Raw genomic sequence first — 23,745 nt, 5'->3', positions numbered from 1 at the left:
TTGTTACCATGTCATTTGCAGGTGATGCACATCCCTGTTGCATGGCTGTGGGGCTGCATCTAGAATTTAGGGCTATGTGGCTTTATGTAACACACATGGGTGGAAAATATACAAAATACAAAATAAATAAATTATTGATTAAAAACAAGAGCAATCAAAGAAATCAGTGGTGTATTCTATGTCATAATATCTATCTGTGGTGCAAATTTGGTGAGAAACTGTGAAGTAGTTTTGACGTAATCCTTAAAAGCGAAAGTGAAACTTGATCCAGAATCAGGATCCAGATCTGGATCCAGATCACCTCCAAAATTTAATGGAGTCTTCCATGGCATAACATGTATCTGTGGTGCAAATTTTGTGAGAATCTGTGAAGTAGTTTTGGTGTAATCCTTCATAGTGTATATAAAGTAATGCTTGATCCAGAATCTGGATCCGGATCACCTCCCAAATTCAGTGGACTCTTCCATGGCCTTATATGTATCTGTGTTGAAACGTTTGTGAGAATCCGTGCAATAGTTTTGATCCTGCTAACAATAATTCTTCAAAGTCTATATAAAGTGAAACCTGATCCAGAATCCGGATCCAGATCACCACTAAAATTTAATGGAGTCTTCCATGGCTTAATATGTATCTGTGTTGAAAATTCGGTCCAAATCCGTGCAGTAGTTTTGACGTAGTCTTGCGAACAGACAGACACCTAAATAAACGCAGCTGAAGGGACTTATCACGTCCTTGGTGGACGTGATAAGTCCCTTCAGCTGCTCCCTAGTTTTTCTCTTGGGGTCACTAGAGCAGATGTTGATTTGGTGCAAGTTTCACACCAGATGCCCCTGATGCAACTCTACAATACATGGAGAAATGCATGGGTGGGGTTTGAACTGCAAACCTTAAGCACTAAAACCAAGCACACTACTTGGCCGCCACCGCTGCTGCCACAAAGAGCTCATTATGCTTGCAGCAAAGAATAGTTAAATGTCACCTTCTTGTCGCTTTCGCGCTCACAACAAATCACTGTAATTCTAAAATTAATGAAATGCTTTGGGTTGTACTCTTAACCTTCTTTTATCACAGTGTGATTAGCCTCCGTATTCTGTCAAATCTCCTTTTAATGTGTCTTTATGATTTACAGTTCAGTCCTTCACCTTTACGCGTGCAGGTACGTTATTACATTTTGATTTTGAATTGTATGTTGTATTGCATTACTACATGACATCTGTTGCTTTTGTGGTTGTATGTTTTCAGATAATATATTTAATGTTAATTATTTTACTCTCACAGTTACCTTCCAAAGAGACAGAGGCCTGATCAGAAATGGAAGGTAAGAAATATATTAAAAAAAATATTGGGCTACACAGCTCCCCCCCCACACACACACACACACTAGTTGCTGGTGTGTGTTCTATATGAATACACAGCAGCACACCAGTTGTATGATATCAACAAATATGATATAATTATATGATATAATTATAAATATGATATAATGTTTATTGCAATTATCTCCTCTTGAAGACATAGAAAAGAATTGTTTGTTTTTTTCATGCAAATATTCATATTCATATGGTGTGTAAACAGTCTGTCCAGCCACAGATGAGCTGCACAGACCAGATTCATTGTGTTTACCCCCATTTATTTATTTATTTTTCTGAGGACAGAAGTGTGATGTAAGTGATTTAAGTTAAAGCGCCTGCTCAGCACACACCCCACTTGCATGTGTGGGTTGGACACGTCCTTCAGGACTTTTCAGAGGACAGAGTTGGATTTAAGTTTAATGCTCCTGGTCGGTGCACACTTGTTGTGAACTACACACGTGCATGCCGTGCTGGATGGACGATGTCAGCACTCTGGTTTCATTCTTTTATTTTGTTTTTATTGGTGCATTTCCAAAGAATCACGGTGCCCATGCTTCCTGTCCTGCCACAGCAAAGCTGTGCCATCCAATGGAACTCAGTTTATTGCGTGGCCCCGAGGTGAACGTACAGTCCGGCTGGGCATGGACGCTTTACGTGTCGTGCCCGCCATGAACCAGATTTTATCTTTTTATTTATTTATTTTCCTGAAGACTGCAGTCTAATGCTGCCGGCTGGTGGCAGAGACAGTAGACTTCACCTGTGTGGGGAATGTGGATGAGATAATCCAGATTTATTGTTTTATTTTCATTGTCTGTGAGGACATCAATGGAATTTGAGAGACGCAGCTCAGTGGACATCATTCTGTAAATCCGTGAGTGACTATTCACGCTTTTCTTGCTTTCTATGTAATAGTCTACAGCCATCCTGAGCACTGTGTCCACAAACGTGTTTCCATCTCAGCCACGGCAGGGGCACTCTACATCCGTGAGAGTGCTGCATGGTATTCACGCACAAATCCTTGCGTCTGAAACGACCGTGCCAGTGCTGCTCAACTGTGACATGTGCACTGCACAGCATGTCAGGGGGTCTTGTATGTATGCGGAGCTGCTCGAGATTTGTGGCTGTATTTTCAGCGCCACTCGAACGGCATGTGGCTGCGCATATGTATCTGGAAGAACAATTCAGTGAGATTCCACATGAGAAAGTTAGCTCCTTTTCACCTGTTTTTTGCACAGTGTTGCATCTGGTCGGTGACATGTGACGCATCAATTGAATCTAAAAGTCCAGACATTGGACCAAAATTGTTTTCATTCATGCACATCTTCATATCGTGTGTAATCATTGTGTGAGTTAACTTAAATCCATAAATCAGTTTAGGAGGACTCATAAAGACTCATAAAGAGATGGACAGACATGGTGATTCCTATACACCCACCGTATTTTTGATTGTGGGGGTTGTAATCAACTAACCAACACATAAAACGTTCTGCAGTGAAGTTGTACAACAATCCACACTTCTCCTCCCATTGTGGAACCTAAAATGAAAAGTTCTTCCATGATGGTATGAATTTGCATACATGTCCCATTATTCTCTCTGCTTACTTATATCAGGGTCGGATCCGCGCTAATGTGCACTTGATGGAATCATCAATCACCCTTTTCACGTGAGCGGTAGCAATTAATGCAGGTGGATGGATGTTTTATTCTCTGACTCGCTCTTGGTTCGTCTGAGGTTGTTGTCAGAGCGAGAGGTTGTAGGAGGAGGGGAGAGGTGATAAATGTGCTGTTTAAAAGGTTTGGAAAAACACGCTGAGGGGGTCACATGCCAAAAACCTTGCACCTTGAGACTCTGCCAGAACGTCCAAAGCAAGCATCTGCCGATTATTAAAGTCGAAACAGCAAGAACTGAAGAGACGCTGCAGAAATGTAAAGAACGAAGGCCCCTTTTTATTTGATCTCTCACTCCTCTCTCTTCCCGAGTAAATGTTCCAGATAACTCAAAAAAAAAAAAAAAAGTCTCTTTTTTTGTTCGTACACACATACAACGGCATGGCTGTGCCGGCATATGATTCCATGTAAAATGTATGCAAATGCATGCATGTGCATTTTGAAATAGAAATTATTGACGTGAATTTCTTTAAAATCATCTGAGCCGTGACCAAGTCATCTGCAGACAATTCCCCTGCCACCTGGAAATTAGGCTCAGGGGGAAAATTCACTGTGTAAATGAATAGGGTGCACGAGACACGTGACTGTTTTGTCATTTTAACAGCAACAGATATAAAGTATTCAGAATTATGTTTTTTTTTTTTTTTCCCTTGAAGTAAAAGATTGCATGCGTGAGTGTTGTATTTCACTGAGACAAAATGACGCGCTAAGCTTTCCTAAACCAGCTAATGGGCTTTGCTGTTTCTGTTGCTATGGAGACGGCGCACCACTATAGCCAATCTGCCAGTGGCTGTCCATGATTCTCAATTTAAAATGTAAATTTGTGTTGTGCCAGAGCTCTAAAGTGGATTTAGTGTGTATTTAGGCCCGCTGTGTTTCTCCGGGGGAGAGTTGCGGGCTGTGGAGTCGAGGACTGGCAGAAATCTGATTTATAGACTTAGCATTTTATGTCTCGGTGTTTATTGTCGCCTATGCACCGAGAAGCTCCACAGGCGAGAACATGCCGAATGACTTTTCACATAAAGTTGTTGTTGATGAAGCAAGATGAGGAAAAAAAGAAGCGATTGTGTTTATGGCGCAGACTGGATATTTAACTGCATCACTCATCATATTCTGTCTCTTTGTCTCTCATTGCACTCTATCTCTCTTTCACTCTCTCTCCACAGTCGTCCCGGTCTGCTGAAGGCAGGCGATCAAGGCCTGCCCTGGTTGGCTGACTCATGGCCCTCCACCAGTCTCCCAGCTAACGAGGGCTTAGGGAGCCCAAAGGGCAACAGCAATTTTGGCCGTGGAGGTAAGAAACAGAGGCATGGTGGCAGAATGAGACACAGCATTTTAGTGATGCCTGACCACCTAGATTTGTTTATCCTTTGGGAAGAGCAATGACATGGCATCACGAACAAAACAAGTGCACATGCACAAATTAAAACATCCTTTGAGGGCAGTAGTTGGCTAATTTGACGTGACAAGCCTGATATTTAACTTAAAATATGCTGTGTTTGAATATATATTGTGTTGCATGCCTTTGGTTTTTGGTTTGCTTGTTCGTTTATGGAGGATGCAGATGAGATTTTAGTTAGTTTTTAAAAATAAATTTGCAGGTTAATGGAACACGGGAACATGAAAACATGATGTTTGGGAACCACTATGTCTCACTTGCACTGAATGGTGGAAAGGTTACACCATGAATACCTCATGTGGGGTTGAATTGAGTTTGTACTAGTAGAAACTGTGATTCAAGTGGTAGAAAGTATTATTTAACTAACAGACACACTATTTCGAGTTTCTACTGAAAGAAACTCATTCTCTGATCATAGCTTCTAATACCAATACAAACTCTTGTTCAACTGGTAAAAACGCAGATTACACTTTCTAACAGTAACTTGAATTTCTCCCAGTGGAACCCGTGATTCTACTGGTTAAAATTTGACTGGTAAAAAACCCAGTCTGATTTTACAGTAGTGGTGGAGCCAAGGTTATGAGATTCTACTGGTATACAAATAATGAATGTTTCTGAGTTCAATGGTATGAATATTTTATGAGGTGAAAGATGGAACGTTCCATTCAACGAAGCAAATGGTACGTTTTGTCTTTTACCTCATGAAATATTCGTTCCGTTGAAAGAATGGAAATCATTCATTATTTGTTTTATTACGGGTGAAAATAGATCCTGGTCATTTGATATTTTATTAATTTATAAAAAACAGAAAAGGGACTCATGTTTTGCTGTTCATCACTGTTGCTTAACAGTCCAACACAAATGTTAAATAGGAGTCCCAAATTGTTCTCAGTAGTCCATGGTGCAGTCCACTGACTGCCATCTGTTTTCCTCACTCCAGCGAAAAATTTGTCCAGCTTTTCATACTAACAGCTCTTCATGCCTCCAGGTGGCTTATGGGGAGGTGGATTTGTTGTGTGTGTGTGTGTGTGTGTGTGTGTGTGTTAGAAGAATTAGCAGAGTCAATTGGCTCCTACAAATCATCGTCCACCAGCAAAGCAAACTCTGCTATGCTTAGCTAAGCACATTTCATATAGCACCAAAACTGTATGCTCAAAAATAACTATTGCACAGTCAATGAAACCCAGCAGCAAATGGTAGGAATAATCCATGTCACATGACATACAAGCCACCAATCAAATAACAAGGATCCACTCAACCATTATGTAATAGAAATTATCATTCTATCAAACAGCCATTTTTACCCTGACATATGCATGTGTTTGCATGTTATCTAAAGTCAATGGAACCCTAGTAAGCTGCAGGCTTCATTTGTGCAAGACAGCAGAGCTGAAGGTTAGCGCTGCTTGAGTAGCCCACCATTACTGGGGTTCCACAGCATGCTGCATGCTAATTATGGTTGTAGATAATCACTTTCATTTTATCAAGACCATTTGAGACCTGTATTTAACTAATACCGAGCGCCTGAGCAGCAGGGAGTGTTAATGACCTTAAAGATCATTAACTTCTTGTCAGCTTATCGCTCCATGATCCCTCTTCCCTTTCCCTTCTTGCTCTGTCACACTCTTTTGTCTCAGATGTTTTACCGTCTGCAGCCGTAGAGAAGACGGGCACCATGCTGTCTGATGGTGCCATCTACAGCAGCATTGATTTCATGGGGAAGGCAGGCTACAGCAGCCCAGTGAGAAGCAGTCAGCCCACCCCCTACGCCACCACTCAGATACTGCAGTCCAACAGTTTCCACGAGTTGGCAGTGGATAGACCAGATCCCCGCTGGAAAGCATCTCTCCAAGCCCAGCAGGAAATAGCAAACCTGGGCTATTCGCTGACTGACAGACGCCCTGGTAGCGGTACTATGCATAAAAAAATAAATAAATTCACAAGCTCAAGCTTAATGTTCTATTTACTAATGCAGGTCTGAGCCATTTTGGACCATAATAACATATTTCTCTCTCAAAAGAAAAATTATGTAGGTGCAGTGTGTGTTTGTGATACAATACATTAAACAGAGCATGCATACGATCATGCCCAGAGAAACACAACACTTGCTTTGATTCAGCTGTTGTCTGTTGCATCCTGAGAAGTTGTGGAATCCCCAGGAAGTTGCTGGACATCATAGCCAACCTATTGTAATGGTTTGACAGTAAATCCCAATGCAGAAAAAAAGCATGTTTAAAGCTTGGTCAAAAAACAGGCAATAGGTCAAGCACATGGGTGATCAGTCCAATGGGTAACAGTTTTTCAAAGGGAGGTAACAGAGGCCTTTCCAAAATCAACAAAATGTCAGTAACAGAGTTCTCATACCAAGCAATGAATCCAAATGAACAGGCAAAAACCAGGAACATGGATGGCAGCAAAGGCCCACAGCAGGAAGACAGAAACATGAGAAAAAGTCACTGAAACAATAATGTGAGAGAGCAGGATGCACTTATACCATCTGGTGATAAGTGACACAATTAAAAGCAGACCTGTGATCCTGGAAGACCAGAAATGAGAAGTTAAACCACACAAAATGAACAGAGAAGAGACATCAAAGTAAAAAGCACCAGAGAATATTTAATACAGGAGAAAATTTGTAACATAGCATGGAGAATAATAATGATACATGGAGAATAATACTAAAGACTTAATAATGCTAAGAGTAGAATAATGATAATGTGCAGATAGAACCTGAACACCAATACATGACCTATGACACTTAAACACAGGAACCGTATATTATTATTATTATTATTATTATTATTATTATTATTATTATTATTATTATTATTATTATTATTATTCTGAATTACTTCTGGGCAGCACAGTGGATTAGTGGTTAGCACTGTTGCCCTACAGCAAGAAGGTCATGGGATCGATTCCCACCTGGGGTGTTTCTGTGTGGAGTTTGCATGTTTTGAAAACTTCTCCCCGTGTTTGCGTGGATTCCCTCCAGTTGATCCAGCTTCCTCCCACATCCAAAGACATGCAGGTTAGGTGGACTAGAAACTTTAAATTGTCTGTAGGTGTGCGTGCAGGTGTGAATGTGTTTGTTTGTCTACATGTGGCCCTGCAACAGACTGGCATCCTGTCCAGGGTGAACCCTACCTCCCACCCTATGACTGCTGGTATTGGCTCCAACCTCCCTGACCCTTAATTGGAGTAAGCGGTTGAAGATGAGTGAGTGAATGAGTGAGTGAGTGAATTAGGTCTCCTTCTCTGTTCAGTGCTTGCGTGGAGTAGGTGTTGGGTGGTGTTGTGGAAACCACTGTCTTTGGTGCCTGGTAAATTAGGGTTTACTGAACTTGACTTCATGGATGATGCAGTGTTCTTCGCATAATCACTGGATGTCTTGATTACATCACTTGAGAAGCTGAGTGAGAAATCAGACTGAGTTTGCGATTGTCCTGAATCAAGACTAAGATCTAGGCTTTCATTGACCCTTTGGACTCAGCCATCAGAAATGTATCTGTATGCAGTGAAAGTGTCAAACCTGTGGAGACATTCACTTTTTTCAGCAATGATGTTCCTGTTTCTTGGTCCTAAGGGCCCTGTCCCACTGGGGAGAGGATTAATTGCGCATGAATTGAGTACACAGATTACGGGCATTCGTTGTCTACAACAAAAATGGCTAAAAATGACAAATGTCCCAGTATGAATTATGGATATATTAATAATACTCGTATATAGCGAATATATGATGAACAATCACGGTTGTATAACGCATGTAGTGAGGAAACGGATCTGATGCATTGCGATTATCACGGCAGTATTATGAATGCATCGCGCACGTGTTTGCACGTGCACGTCATCTGCATTGCAGTCATAAAAGAAGTGCACTCGGGGTGTCTGCATCACAATTCACACCAACAATACAGGCTCTGGAGCATTTTCTGGACTTGGACAAGTTGATTGGAGTAAACAAGCAGTGAACAGAGCGAGTGGTGACGTCAGCGGATCACATCAGAGCGCAGCTCATCTGAACAATTATAAGAAGAAGGTCAATCTGTTCTAAACATAGGAATAAATACTGTAACAGCTGCAGACTTCTTCTTCTTTGTCTTTCGGCTGTTCCCGTTAGGGGTCGCCACAGCAGATCAATCGTTTCCATCTCACTCTGTCCTCTGTATCTTCCTCTGTCACACCTACCACCTGCATGTCCTCTCTCAGCACATCCATGAACCTCCTCTTTGGTCTCCCTCTTCTCCTCCTGCCTGGTGGCTTCATCCTCAGCATCCTTCTCCCTATATACACTGGGTCCCTCCTCTGCACATGTCCAAACCATCTCAATCTCACCTCTCTGACTTTGTCTCCAAACCGTCCCACCTGAGCTGTCCCTCTGATATGTTAATTCATAATCTTGTCCATTCTTGTCACTCCCAAAGAGAATCTCAACATCTTCAGCTCTGCCACCTCCAGCTCTGCCTCCTGTCTTTTTGTTAGTACCACCATCTCTAAACCATACAACATAGCTGGTCTCACTACTGTTTTGTAAACTTTCCCCTTCACCCTTGCTGATATTCTTCGGTCACAAATCACTCCTGCCACCTTTCTCCACCCACTCCACCCTGCCTGCACTCTCTTCTTCACCTCTCTACCACACTCTCCATTACTTTGAACAGTTGACCCCAAATATTTAAACTCATCTACTTTCACCACTTCTACTCCTTGTAACTGCACTGTTCCACTGGGCTCCCTCCCATTCACACACATGTACTCAGTCTTGCTTCTACTGACTTTCATTCCCCTTCTCTCCAAAGCATATCTCCACTTCTCCAGACTACACTCAACTTGCTCTCTACTCTCACTACAGATCACAATGTCATCTGCAAACATCATAGTCCATGGGGACTCCTGTCTGATCTCATCCGTCAACCTGTCCATCACCACTGCAAACAAGAAAGGACTCAGAGCTGATCCAGAGCAGAGCTTCTACTACTCTTTCCCATAACTTCATGCTGTGGCTGATCAGCTTTATGCCTCTGTAGTTACTGCAGCTCTGCACATCACCCTTGTTCTTGAAAATAGGAACCAGCACACTTCATCTCCACTCCTCAGGCATGCTCTCAGTTTCCAAGATTTTATTAAACAATCTGGTTAGAAACTCTACTGCCACCTCTCCTAGACATTTCCATGCCTCCACTGGAATGTCATCTGAACCGACTGCCTTTCCACTCTTCATCCTTTTCATAGCAGCCCTCACTTCTTCCTTGCTAATCTCTTGTACTTCCTGATTTACTCTCACCACATCATCCAGCCTTTTCTCTCGCTCATTTTCTTTATTCATCAACTCTGCAAAATATTCCCTCCACCTTCTCAGCACACACTCCTCACTTGTCAGCACATTACCATGTGCATCTTTTACCACCCTAACCTGCTGCACATCCTTTCCAGCTCTGTCCCTTTGTCTGGCCAATTGGTACAAGTCCTTTTCTCCTTCCTTACTATTCAACTTCTTGTACAGTTCGCAATATGCCTTTTCCTTTGCTTTTGCCACTTCTCTTTTCGCCTTACGCCGCATCTCCTTGTTCTCCTGTCTACTTTCTTCATCTCTCCGACTATCCCAAAACGTTTTCGCCAACCTCTTTCTCCTTATGCTTTCCTGGACCTCTTCATTCCACCACCAAGTCTCCTTGTCTTCCTTCCACTGTCCAGATGTCATACCCAGTACTGTCCTAACTGTCTCCCTCACCACATCTGCAGTACTTTTCCAGTTGTCCAAAATTGCATCCCCTCCAACCAGTGCTTCTCTCACCTGCTCGCTAAATTTCACACAACAGTCTTCCTCCTTCAGCTTCCACCATCTGATCCTTTGTTGAGCTCTCACTCTCTTCTTCTTCTTTACCTCTAAAGTCATCCTACAAACAACCATCCTGTGCTGTCTAGTGACTCTCTCTCCTGCTACCACCTTACAGTCTGTGATTTCTTTTAGCTTGCATCTCCTATAAAGAATGTAGTCCACCTGTGTGCACCTTCCTCCACTCTTATATGTTACCCTGTGCTCCTCCCTTTTCTTAAAGTAGGTATTCACCACAGCCATTTCAATCCTTTTTGCAAAATCAACTACCATCTGTCCTTCCCCATTCCTATCCTTGATACCATATCTACCCATTACTTCCTCATCACCTCTGTTCCCTTCACCAACATGCCCATTGAAGTCTGCTCCTATCACCACTCTTTCATGCTTGGGCACACTCTCCACCACCTCATGTAACACACTCCAGAAATCTTCTTTCTCCTTCATCTCACAACCAACCTGTGGGGCATATGCACTGATGACATTCATCATCACCCCTTCAATTTCCAACTTCACACTCATCACCCTGTCAGACACTCGCTTAACCTCCAACACACTTTTAACATACTCTTCCTTTAAAATGACCCCAACACCATTTCTCTTCCTGTCCTCTCCATGGTACAACAACTTGTACCCACCGCCGATGCTCCTGCTCTTACTTCCCTTCCACTTGGTCTCTTGCACACACAATATGTCTACCTTTCTCCTCTCCATCATATCAGCCAGCTCTCTCCCTTTACCAGTCATACTACCAACATTCAAAGTCCCCACTCTCATTTCCACCCTTCTAGTTTTCTTCTTCTCCCGCTGTTCGTGGCAACGTTTTCCTCCTCTTCTTCATCGTCTTCGCCCAGCAGTAGCCCAATTTCCACCGGCACCCTGTTGGGCAATAGCACCGGTGGCGGACGTTGTTAACCCGGGCCGTGACCGATCCGGTATGGGAATTCGATTCTGAGTCTGCATAGTTCGGTTGGCTTGTTTTACGCCGGATGCCCTTCCTGACGCAACCCTCCTCATTTATCCGGGCTTGGGACCGGCACTCAGAATGTACTGGCTGCACACCCCATGTGGCTGAGTTACTGTAACAGCTGCAGACAAGAAGGAAAAAACACGCAACTGTTTTATCAAGCCTTGACAATGTAAACATGTCAAATAATTACCTTTTTAGATGGCTCAAAATGCTTCTGCAGCTTGTTAGGCCCAGCTGCAGCTTCCTGTGATTCAGAAGGTGATTAGAGACATTTTCAACAGCCAATTTGCAGAATAAAATGATTAATCCACCACGAAATAATTATTTTATATAGGCAGCATCCAGCGCAGAGCGCATGGCAGCCGGTAGAACAAAGAATGGCATCCAGCTGTGAACACAGCGCATCTGATTTGCATCCGCCACAAAGCAGACGTAATAAAACGCTTTATTCGTGGCCAGTCTGTATGCAGTCGCTACAACTTATTTTAGTTTGTGATGTGGACATGATGGGCAAGCAAAATATCCATTTTACACACTGTCCCAGTCCGCTGCCAAGCCACAAATCCCTGTCAGTTGCGGATATCAGCACATGACAGCGAATATACAGCGCATAGATTGAGTATGTTTGTGTATGTATTGAGTATGTGTGGAGTACGTAAGGCGGATGTCATCAGCAGTTAAAATTTTGTGCAGCTCAAAAATCCTGGCAATGGAAAAACATGCCTCTACGGATAACTGCGGATGTGTGCGAGTGTCAGCCGACTCATACAAGCATGTTTCACGCATATTGCGGATGTTAAGCGAATATGAACCAATTTTGTGCGCAATCCATACGCAAATCCTCCTAAACGCCAGTGGGACAGGGCCCTAAGTCTTTGAGATTGAGAAAGACCTGGGAAGAGGTTATGGAGTGATGAGGTCATTTGACAAAGATGCTTGGTAATGCCAAAACCTTTGCAAGAGAACAAATGTCCAAGTCTTTAGAACTTTCTGTTTTACTGAATGGGTGTAAGACGGACACTAATGAGCGACCGAGGGTGATGACTGGATGTCTTTGGTGCGAGGTCTCTTTGAAAGATCCTTGGTTACTGCTGGAATGACTTTGTAGCAAAGGAATGGTTACTTAGTGAGACTCAGATGCTGAGTGTCACTGTACCATTTTACCATGTACCAAGTATATTCAACTCTAAATATCATAGCCGAAATATGCCGGCTTTGTTTCACATGATTTAGGGGGTACCACACATAATAATTTGCCTTTCTAAATTTGTTTGTTGCTCCTCATCATAAAATATACCTTCGAGTTTTGTGCTATACTTACATATGTAGACCTGACTGCATGTTTCTGGGGTCTTGCATTTTGCAATAATAACACGAAAGAAGTTATTTTTCTCGACAACATGGAAGACTGGATACTAAATGGATGAAGGAGCAAAATGGAAAGGAGTGAAAATATTTACACATTCACTTAAAATTAACCCCCAGGATAATGTTCTTAATTACTCCTCCATCTTCTTCACAATTCTACCCTGGGAGCATCCGTATCCCAGAAATGTCAAATAATCATGACACGTGTCTTTGGGGTGACTTGGTGATGGCAGAAAAACCCTTCGTTGTATAACTTCTGAACACATCAACATTTTAAATGGTGATGGAGGCATGTCTGCCAGTACTTAGTAGTTATGTTGTGCTCAGTGTGTTGCATGCTCAATGAAATGTCAGGCTTATCACAGATAAAGCCGTATGGAAGAAAGCTAAAATGGTTTGCCGTAGGTTTTGATGCCTCTTTAAGAAATGTCAACTTTAAGAAAAAGTGCTGTCAGCAAACAAAAGAAAAGAGACATAATGAGTGCTGGGAAGGAGACAGGCTAAGTTAAGATAGCATGAAAGATAGACGATTGCTTTCAAGACAGTACTGTTTTTCTCTGTGTGTGAATTCAGTGTAGAATACTGAGATTCTGCCTCCGTTTGCTTGCCAGTATCGCAAATGCTGCAAGCAGAGGTTTACCTCTGCCAACAATGCTGTGGGATCAGGTGCTTGTTTGTTCCCTGTGATAAGCAGGCAAAGCATAGCATTGATGCAGTCAGTCAATGAGTTTAAATATTTTCCATTAATAACACTATAAAATGGCTTTTAACACTTAGCAGTGCTGTGACATTTAATCCTGGTTTTATGTACAGACTTATTTATTATCCTTGATTTTATTTTGTTATTGTATATTGTCCTTGTGTTGTCTGTTTCTAGTTTCACTGGAAAACACTTTGGTTGCTCTTTGGCTGGTGCAAAGGGCTATATAAAAAATTTGATTGATTGAGTGAGTGATTGATTGGTTGATAAAAGGACTGCATTATCATTTCTGAAAAGTTGGGTTCAGATAGATACAGGTGAGGACAAATGAACCACCTGTTTTGTGTAATGTTGGCCTTTTTTATCAAGCACAATAGAACATACGAGGTCTGTCAATAAAGTATAGGTCCTTTTTATTTTTTTCAAAAACTATATGGATTTCATTCATATGTTTTTACGTCAGACATGCTTGTACCCTCGTGCGCATGCGTGAGTTTTTCCACGCCTGTCGGTGACGTCATTTGCCTGTGAGCACTCCTTGTGGGAGGAGTCATCCAGCCCTTCGTCGGAATTCCTTTGTCTGAGAAGTTGCTGAGAGACTGGCGCTTTGTTTGATCAAAATTTTTTCTAAACCTGTGAGGCACATTGAAGTGGACACGGTTCGAAAAATTAAGCTAGTTTTTGGTGAAAATTTTAACGGCTGATGAGAGATTTTGAGGTGATACTGTCGCTTTAAGGACTTCCCACGGTGCAAGACGTCGCGCAGCGCTCTCAGGTGCCGTCATCAGCCTGTTTCAAGCTGAAAACCTCCACATTTCAGGCTCTATTGATCCAGGACGTCGTGAGAGAACAGAGACGTTTCAGAAGAAGTCGGTTTCAGCATTTTATCCAGATATTCCACTGTTAAAGGAGATTTTTTTAATGAAAGATGTGCGGACGGATTGCAGCATCGGCTCGCAGCCGCTGCGACGCTCCGCCACAGGAAAAACACCTCTGTTGGAAGCCTTAAGGACAAGTTGGAACATGTCCAGCTGTTAAACAATTTCTCATATACTCACTCCACTGAAAGCCATCAAAAGCCGCCTGGATTTTACAAATGGTTATCAACATGGAGGTGTTTTTCCTGTGCCGCCGCACCGCGCCGGCTGCGTCCCGACGCGCGGACCCGTCTGCACGTCTTTCATTAAAAAAATCTCCTTTAACAGTAGAATATCCGGATAAAATGCTGAAACCGACTTCTTCAACTTCTCTGTTCTCTCACGACGTCCTGGATCAATAGAGCCTGAAATGTGGAGGTTTTCAGCTTGAAACAGGCTGACGATGGCGCCTGGGACCGCTGCGCGACGTCTCGCACCGTGGGAAGTCCTTAAAGCGACAGTATCACCTCAAAATCTCTCATCAGCCGTTAAAATTTTCACCGAAAACCAGCTTAATTTTTCGAACCGTGTCCACTTCGATGTGCCTCACAGGTTTAGAAAAAATTTTGATCAAACAAAGCGCCAGTCTCTCAGCAACTTCTCAGACAAAAGAATTCCGACGAGGGGCTGGACGACTCCTCCCACAAGGAGTGCTCACAGGCGAATGACGTCACCGACAGGCGTGGAAAAACTCACGCATGCGCACGAGGGTACAAGCATGTCTGACATAAAAACATATGAATGAAATCCATATAGTTTTTGAAAAAAATAAAAAGGACCTATACTTTATTGACAGCCCTCGTATTATAAAATATAGGCAGACGGGTCTATCAAGTTGCTTGTCGAAGGGTCTGTGGAAGCCATAAAGGTTAAAGTTGCTGGTCTTTGAGCAGGATTACATAAAAGATTTCAGCCTATCTCCAAGAAATGTGGTAAAATAACCACTGTTTGTGAAATGAACAGCACTTACTAATTATTTATAAATAATAATAATTTTTGTTACTTTATTTTTGCAACAAAAAAGAGCATTTTATACATTTTGGTTGATTTTGCAAATTGTTTCAGCCATTTTTCATAAAATATGGTGGAATAATTACATTCATCAGGAGTAAGTCCCATTCAAATTTTGTTTTGTATTGGCATCCAGATGGGGATTGTTGATAGTTTCCACTTTTTTAACATAATGAAAGAGGACTTTTAAAAAAAGCTTGGCAAATTATGCAAAAAGTCTTCCTGCAGTTCCCATGAAACTTGATTGAATAACAAATTCATCACGATGAGAAACCCTTTAAATTTTGGTATTTTTCGGTAACCTGAGATGCATTATCAAACACTTTTTTTTCCTACTTTTTGAAAACCTTTTTCATATATATAGTTTACAATTTTTAATAAGTTTCCTAAACTGTGCAAAATGTTTGACAATTTTCCCTTAACCTTGGTAATGATAACATATATAAGTTATGAAGACAAAGAATCCTTTCAGTTGTAGTCTTTATTAACATCCAGTTGAAGATACCTAAGGGTTTGTTTGTTTCTTTGTTGTTAATCCATATCTGATCAGCATTCATAAGTCTGAGCAAAGAGAAGATGCATGAAAAGCTCAGTTTAGTTTTTTGTTTTAATTTAAACATAACCTAATGGTCTATTTTCACCATCAAGCGTTAAAAATTCCCGGAAATTAAAAAAGAAACAAAACCTGACAGCTCTCATTCATCTTACACAATTATTAATTCCAATACAAAATTTCATTTTTTTTTTAGTGACACTCTGACTGCTTTCCTGGTTATGAAAGTATAATAATGATTGGTTGGGGACTGGGAAAATGGAACTATATTATAGAAATGATTGAGATCTGCATCTAAGAATTGATTTTCTTTGCTATTGTGTGAAATACATTTTTGGACAATGAGGACCCCATGTAGTTGTTTATTACAAATGCCTGGTGCACAGGGATTGCTTAGCATCTCGCATAGTGAACTTTCTTTATTCTTTATTCACCCTCAGGTGGAAATGGAAAGGTTGGGAAGAAGAAGAAGGCGAAGGGTGGAACAAAGACTTCTAAATCAAATGGGACGTGTTGGGCGAACATGCCCCTGCCTCCTCCACCCATGCACCCTCTCCCTGGTACCGAGGTTGACCTTGACCAGTACCCCCAGGAAAGCCACGGAGGAGGGTAAGACATGTTCATATCTCATCCATCTCTGGACTCCAACGCACACACAAACATGTCTACACACAGAAACACAAACACCTAGGTCAGAATCCCCAGCACCTGTGTCCAGTGACTGTGTGTTTGCTTTCAATCAGAGATTCTGGTTAAGAGCATCACAGGGTTCATTTTGCTGGCTGTCTACTTCTGTAATACAGATAAAAGAAAAAAAAAAATATTTTTCAGAAAGAATCATCTCTTCAATTAAATAATTATGTTTCACCATCACATTTTTGTCCACACATTAGATATGACGGAGACAGCTGGGGTCCACCCCTGTCAGTCCAGCCTTACCTTCACCAGAACTTGGATAACGAATTGGAAGAGGAACGAGGTCCCACTCCACCCCTGAGGGGGAGAACTTCCTCACCTGCAGCAGTTCCATTCAGCCAACCACCGTCTTCTTCTCTCAGCTCCGCCCACCATGAAGAAATGCAGTCCATTTTACAGGCTCACTTGGATGAGCTGACCCGAGCCTACCAATACGAGGTGGCGAAGCAGGCATGGTAAAGCTCTTTGAACATCCAATCTACCACATTTTAATGCCTGCTCTGAAACCTGGTGTATTTTATTGTTTAAAATATCAGATTGATAAGATTACAGTGATGAGATCCATTGGCTATATGTTGATTATATAAAACCAATGACAATTCATACAAATATAATGACATTTAAAAGTGGTCAAGATTTTACAATGTATTACTGGTTAGCAATACCACTTTAAAGTCCTCTCTGTTTCTCTTTTAAATCAACAGCAGCAGACATTATTTCAAATAGATTTCTCAAACTCAGTACTCCAGCAGCTACTAACCAGGTTAGGTTATCTCAGGCAAGCAAATTTAAATACAGAAAAAAGGGAACATAAATAGTCATGTTCTTCTTGGAAGGTTTTCATCAAGGCGCTTGCTTATGGGATGGTAGGATCTCCATTTGACTCCTGGCCAGCCAAATGAGTAAAGGGGTAGACCATGGGTAAAACCAGTGTGACCCAGGTGGGATGAATGTATCCCAAACATGCCAACCTATCTCAAAGTTATCAAGCTAACTAAGGTTACAAAGTACAGTTGTACGTAAAAGTTTTGGCACCACTGATAATTTTCATGATTTTCCTTTATAAATCATTGGTTGTCTGGATCACAAATTTCTGTTAAATATATCATTTAGCAGACAAACAGTGATATTTGAGAAGTGAAATGAAGTTTACAGGATTTACAGAAAGTGTGCAATAATTATTTAAACAAAATTAGACAGGTGCATTAATTTGGGGAATCCAACAGAAAAAAAATTACATCAATCCTCCTTTTGCAGAAATAACAGCCTCTAAATGCTTCCTATAGCTTCCAGTGAGAATCTGGATTCTGCTTGAAGGTATTTTTGACCATTCATCTTTACAAAACATCTCAGGTTTGTTGGTTTCCAAGCATGGACAGCTCGCTTAAAATCACACCACAGATTTTCAATAACATTCAAGTCTGGGAACTGAGATGGCCATTCCAAATCATTGTACTTGTTCCTCTGCATGAACGCCTTAGTAGATTTTGTGCAGTGTTTCGGGTCATCGTCTTGTTGAAAGATCCAGCCCTGGCACAACTTAAACTTTGTCACTGATCTGAAGAATCTGCTGATATTGACTGGAATCCATGTGAGCCTCAACTTTAACAAGATTCCCAGTACCTGCATTGGACACACAGCATGATAGAACCACCTCCAAATTTTACTGTAGGTAGCAAGTGTTTTTCTTGGAATGCTGTGTTCTTTTTCAGCCATGCATATCACCCCTTGTTATGTCCAGATAACTCAATTTTAGTTTCATCAGTCCTTATTTCACCAGCAAATTATTCCAAAATGAAGCTGGCTTGTCCAAATGTGTTTTAGCATACCTCAAGCGCCTCTGTTTGTGGTGTGTATGCAGAAAAGGCTTCCTCTGCATTACAGCATCTCCTTGTGTAAAGTGTGCTGTATAGTTGAATGATGCACAGAGACACTGTCTGCAGCAAGATCATGTTGTAGGTCTTTGAAACAGTTCTGTGGGTTAACTATGACTGTCAACCCACAGAACTGCTTCAGCTTATCTGAGATTTTTCTTGGCCTGCCACTTCGGGCCTTAACTAGTACTGTGCCTGCGGTCTTCCATTTCCTCACTATGTTTCTCACAGTGGAAACTGACAGCTGAAATCTCTGAAATAGCTTTTTGTATCTTTTCCCTAAACCATGATGCTGAACAATCTTTGTTTTCAGGTCATTTGAGAGTTGTTTAGAGGCTCCCATGTTGCCACTCATTAGAAGAGATGCAAAGAGGGGAAACATTTGCAAATGTCCACCTTAAATACCCTTTCTCATGATTGGATTCACCTGTGTGAGGAGGTTAAGGGTCAATGAGCTTAGCAAACCAATTTTGTGTTCTAATAATTAGTGCTGAATGTATTCAAAGCAATAAAATGACAAGGGTACCCAAATTTATGCACCTGCCAAATTCTGTTTAATAATTATTGCACACTTTCTGTAAATACTAGAAACTTCATTTCACTTCTCAAATATCAGTGTGTTTGTATGCTATATGATATATTTAACTGAAATTTCTGATCCAGACAACCAATGATTTATAAAGGAAAATCATGAAAATTATCAGGGGTGCCAAAATTTTTGCATACAACTGTCGGTAATCTGGTTTCAGGTGATTGATTAGCAAATGCATTTTGTGGTGCTAATAACCTGGGCGCAGGTGTTAAAAACTATGACCAGTATATAGCCTGTGTAACTATGATATTATCAGTGTAAGTAATATTTCCTAGCTATCTGTGCCAGCTAAAAAGTCCTAACAACCCTATTCCACAGAACACCCTTGTATTACAATTGCCCATGACTCAAAAAAGTGCAAATTTGGAATGAACAGTGGTGGGCACAGATAACAAAAAAAAAAAAAAATTAACTTTGATAACAGATAATCAGATAACTGAAAAGTTATCTTTTAAAAGATAAACTGATAAACCACCCAAAAATGTATCGGAAGTTACAGATAACCGATAAATTCCAGTACTGCCTCTGGTACATTTGCAACTACTAACAAACTGAATTGGAGTTTGAATTTGAACACCACAATCCCTTCTGGTAGTAAAAGAGAGAACAGACCCAAACAATGAGCCTGCACTTCTGTCTTTGAACATCTTGCCCCCTGCTGGAAGCTCTTGTTTACTACATGGATTCCAACACAGGCGCAAACTGTGCACAGCCACAAAGCCCAGCTTCCCAATCCCAACCCAATCACAACGCTCCGGTCAGGCGGAGATCTTGGAAAATAAAGCCCTGCTGAGTTATGGTTTGGTGTATAAATAAAATTAATACTGATAGAATAACTTCATTAATGTCAATTCTGTAATTTGTACAAAGTTAAAATATAACATATATCTTTTAATGTTGAATAATGCACTAATTCTGAAGTTTTGTAAAAAAAAAAAAAAAAAAAAAACACAGACAGATCGCAAAGGATTCTGGGTAAAATGTGCCTCTTCTGCTAAATACTCATTGGTTGAGTTTTGTAAACCAACACGTTACCAAACCAACACATTATGTAAACCAACACGTTAATGTGACGTGTGTCGTGCGTTGGTGTTTACAGATAAATGTGTTTTTGTAAAATATTCCATTTTTTATTTGTAAAAACAGGCATTTTTACGGAGCCCTGGAAGTGTCATCGCAAAATGTTTTGCATGTGGAGAGAATGTGTGTTCATTTTATTATATTGTGCACATGTTTTATTATATTGTGGACACGTTTTATCATATTGTAAAACGTGCATTCAATATTGTCTTGACACATAAATGTTGGCTATTCGCCCTATTGGCGTTTTAAATCCCGCAAAACCTCAGAGAGGTCCCGCACTGCGAGATCTCAGTAACACTGAGAACTGCATTGAGACGCTCTGGTCACACTGCACTTTAACCGCTGCACACGGACACCATTAACCATTAACATCGCAACATAAAACTATTTTTATATTGTGCCTAAAACTCTCGTGAATATGTTTTCTGGCTTTTTAGACGTTGTTATTGCATTTGTTTTATGTAAACATGGGAGAATCACAGGCTGTCTCTCCGTTATTTTCAGTGGGAGCTGCTGTGAGCTACACTCGCTTCCTGATTATGTCGTTCTGGGGGAAAGTGAAGTTTGCTCTTTAACGTCTTGATTGTTGTTCTTTACAACACTTTGTCCTCCGAGTGTTAGAGGACAAGTTAGAGGACAAGTTAGGACATGCCCAGCTCACCACAATTTCTCTGATACTTACTGGACTGGTAAGCATTGAAAACTGAGATAGGCATGTCCCAACTTGTCCTCTAACACTCCGAAACGGAGGTGTTCCTTTGTCTCGCTCAAACAGCGAATCGGTCGTTACGCACGAAGCCTCCGTGCGGCTTTCCATGACAAAATCTCTTGTTAAAAGTGAAATCTGCCGGAAAATGGCTGATGTCCAGCTCTTGTGATAACCAGAGAAAGTGCACACGACGGTCTCGTATCCACAGAGCCATCAGCTTAGAAATGATCTGGCGTTTTCTGCCTCGTCGTCGCAGCTCGGAGCGCGGCGTGCCGAGCGTCCTTAAAGCTGTAGTAACAGTCCTTATTCTCTGTGAAGCCTGTAAAATTTTCACCGAAAGCCAGATAAATTTTTAAAATGGTTTCCAGGTGCCAGTCTCTAACAGCTTCTGAAAAAATTCTGATGGGAAAAAAAGTCCAAATCATTCCGCCATTTCCAGACAATGAAAATCCGACGAGGGGGCGGGACCACTCCTTCCACAAGGCGTGCTTACAGGAGAATGACGTCACCGACAGGTGTGGAAAAACTCATGCATGCGCACGAGGGTTCAAGCTTGTCTGACGTAAAAACATATGAATCAAATCCATATAGTTTTAAAAAAAAAATAAAAAGGACAGTTATTTTATTGACAGACCTCGTATACCAAGTTTGTTCAAGACTGACAACAACAGATCAAGAAGTTAGTACTGTGATACTTCAAAACACACCTCGATTTGCTATTTGGAATTAAATGGGAAGTAACGGCGTTCTGTGGAATAGCCCCATAACAGTGCTAAATAGAATTTAAATAAGGATAAAATTTCAGTGTTTTTTGTTTTGTTTTGTTTAGTACAACAACACTGAAAGTCATATTATCTCAGATATTTGTTTTGAAATGCTTAGAAAGGAGTGAGCAGCCTACTAGCAGCATACTTGCAAAAGACTACCTATGACACCCACACCTAGATGTCATTCAAATGCCAATAATTATGCATAAATTCATTACTTGACAAATTACCTGACTTCAAAATAAAAAAATATAACATTGATTTATATTCACGATCATCCATTAAATTAATTTGTCCAGTTTGTTATGGTGTCTCAAAATAAGGGACTGTGTATAAAAAAGCCCTAAATTGTTAATGCAGTTTTGTTAAATCCCTTGAATTAAAGCCAACAGTACAAGCGCATGTTGATTGTTTCGAGCAAAATTATATACAGAAAATATTATGAATGAAATATTATCAGTATAAGTCCTTTGTTGTGTCATTTTCATTATTTAAAATAATGAAAAACAATAATATATGATTTTCTTCTAATGCATTCCATGTATGTTTTGTTCATAAGGAGTTATAGTATCTCCAAACCCAGTTGTTTTTAAGACAACTAATTCCAATATTTCCCTTGCACAGTGAAACAACTGCCTGCAATTTTAGATATTTTCTTCTGTTGATATTTTCGGGTTTAACATATCAGTGACCGATGTCTGAACAGTGTATAGTGCTGGTATTTGCACATCAACCCAGTCCTCTGTTCATTGATTACACCTTTGAGGGAGGTTTGGAAAACTTGACAAGCCAGCGGCAACATGTGTTGGAGGCTAATGACTAGGTTTGGTCTAACATGCTGCTCTGACATCAGTAAATAGAGTTGGTAATTATGCATGCATCTCCGCTATGGTGGGATGTGAGCCATCACAGAAGACAGCTGCGGGGGAGATAACAGGCATGTTGGTGACTGTCCTGCCCATCCAGATATCCTTTATCCCATCCAATTACAACTCCTTTGTGTTAAAACAACACACATCCACACTGGCAAAGTAATCTGTGAAATCACTGCAGGCTGTCATAGCTGGTTAAAAGAAGAATTAAGTAAATTTATGCATATTGCCTCTGTACCTTTCTGAAGATGCACCAGTTCAGCACTCTGGAAATTCTGTTGCAGTCTCTGTGCTCAGTGCCTCATGTCAGTTGCTTTTCTTCATTAATGCATATTATTTTCCTCCAACTTCATTAGGCACATGAAGAGTAGTCCAAATATGTCTAACACACCAATCCCTCCTGTGGACTTCATGTCCAGTACACTGGGCTCTGACTTTGGGGCCACCCTCCTTTCTGAAGATGATGAGGATGAGGATGAAAGATATGCTGTGGTGTCAAAGAATTTGTGCGGCTTTGAATACACGCCAAGTCATAGTTTGGAGAACTTTGATGGGTCAGGTATGTTTAAAATATGGTCAAATAGATTATTCATCCATCCATCCATCCATCCATCCATTTTCCTCTACATATCCAGGTTAAGTCAGGTAGCCCAGATGTCTTTCTCCCAAACCACACATACCCCACCTAAAGGTTTTCCCAAGCCAGATGGGACATACTGTAATCTATTATGGTTCAACCTTGGGTTCCTCTCCCAGAATCCTATTCAGATGTTCATTTTGTGTTTTGTTAAATTTGTTATTTTTGTATTGGTAGCATGTCCAAAGCAGATGGCCACCCCTGTGTGTCTAGTCTGTTTGAGGTTTCTCACTACTATAAAAAAAGCATTGTTAGCATTAGTTGGTTTCATTCAAATTATCAAATTAACTTCATCTCAGTAAAACAAAGTGCATTATATTTGGAAATAAGCCTAGGAATTCAAGTCAGAATCTAACAATACAGTATATGATGTTGAAATTGAAATTGTAACTGAAATTAAAATTTTTGGAGTTATTACTGATGAAAAATTAAGATGGAAAACACAAATAAATTATGTTAAATCCGTTGTTGTCCATTCGGCTGCTCCCGTTTTTTGTGTTTGGGGTCGCCACAGCAGATACAGCCAGATCCGCATCGACAGTTGGCACACGTTTTACGCCGGATGCCCTTCCTGACGCAACTCCAGTTTCACCTGGAGAAACACACACAGCCACTGGTGTTCCAAAGAGGTCACCCATCCCAATACTAACCAGATGCCACACTGCTTAGCTTTTACATAACATAATAAATTATGTTAAATCCAAAATGTCAAAATCCATTGCAATGCTGCCTAAAGCCCAA

The 23,745-nt window shown here is 40.9% G+C and overlaps 1 protein-coding gene across 1 annotated transcript in view; it reads left to right on the top strand.

The window, feature by feature from the left end:
- LOC117517989 (roundabout homolog 2-like) overlaps nucleotides 1-23,745 on the top strand; it is a 334,769-nt gene that overhangs the window by 291,712 nt on the left and 19,312 nt on the right. Inside the window, exons 18-24 of the mRNA XM_034179106.1 lie at nucleotides 1,130-1,156; nucleotides 1,279-1,318; nucleotides 4,187-4,314; nucleotides 6,057-6,329; nucleotides 16,215-16,383; nucleotides 16,668-16,925; nucleotides 22,724-22,926. Coding sequence (XP_034034997.1) covers nucleotides 1,130-1,156; nucleotides 1,279-1,318; nucleotides 4,187-4,314; nucleotides 6,057-6,329; nucleotides 16,215-16,383; nucleotides 16,668-16,925; nucleotides 22,724-22,926 — 1,098 coding nt within the window. The remainder of the gene's footprint in view (nucleotides 1-1,129; nucleotides 1,157-1,278; nucleotides 1,319-4,186; nucleotides 4,315-6,056; nucleotides 6,330-16,214; nucleotides 16,384-16,667; nucleotides 16,926-22,723; nucleotides 22,927-23,745) is intronic.

This window comes from Thalassophryne amazonica, chromosome 9 (assembly GCF_902500255.1).
Source record: "Thalassophryne amazonica chromosome 9, fThaAma1.1, whole genome shotgun sequence".
Lineage (NCBI taxonomy): Eukaryota > Metazoa > Chordata > Actinopteri > Batrachoidiformes > Batrachoididae > Thalassophryne > Thalassophryne amazonica.
The sequence above is the reverse complement of the archived record's forward strand: the minus strand, read 5'-3'. Positions and strand labels throughout refer to the sequence as shown.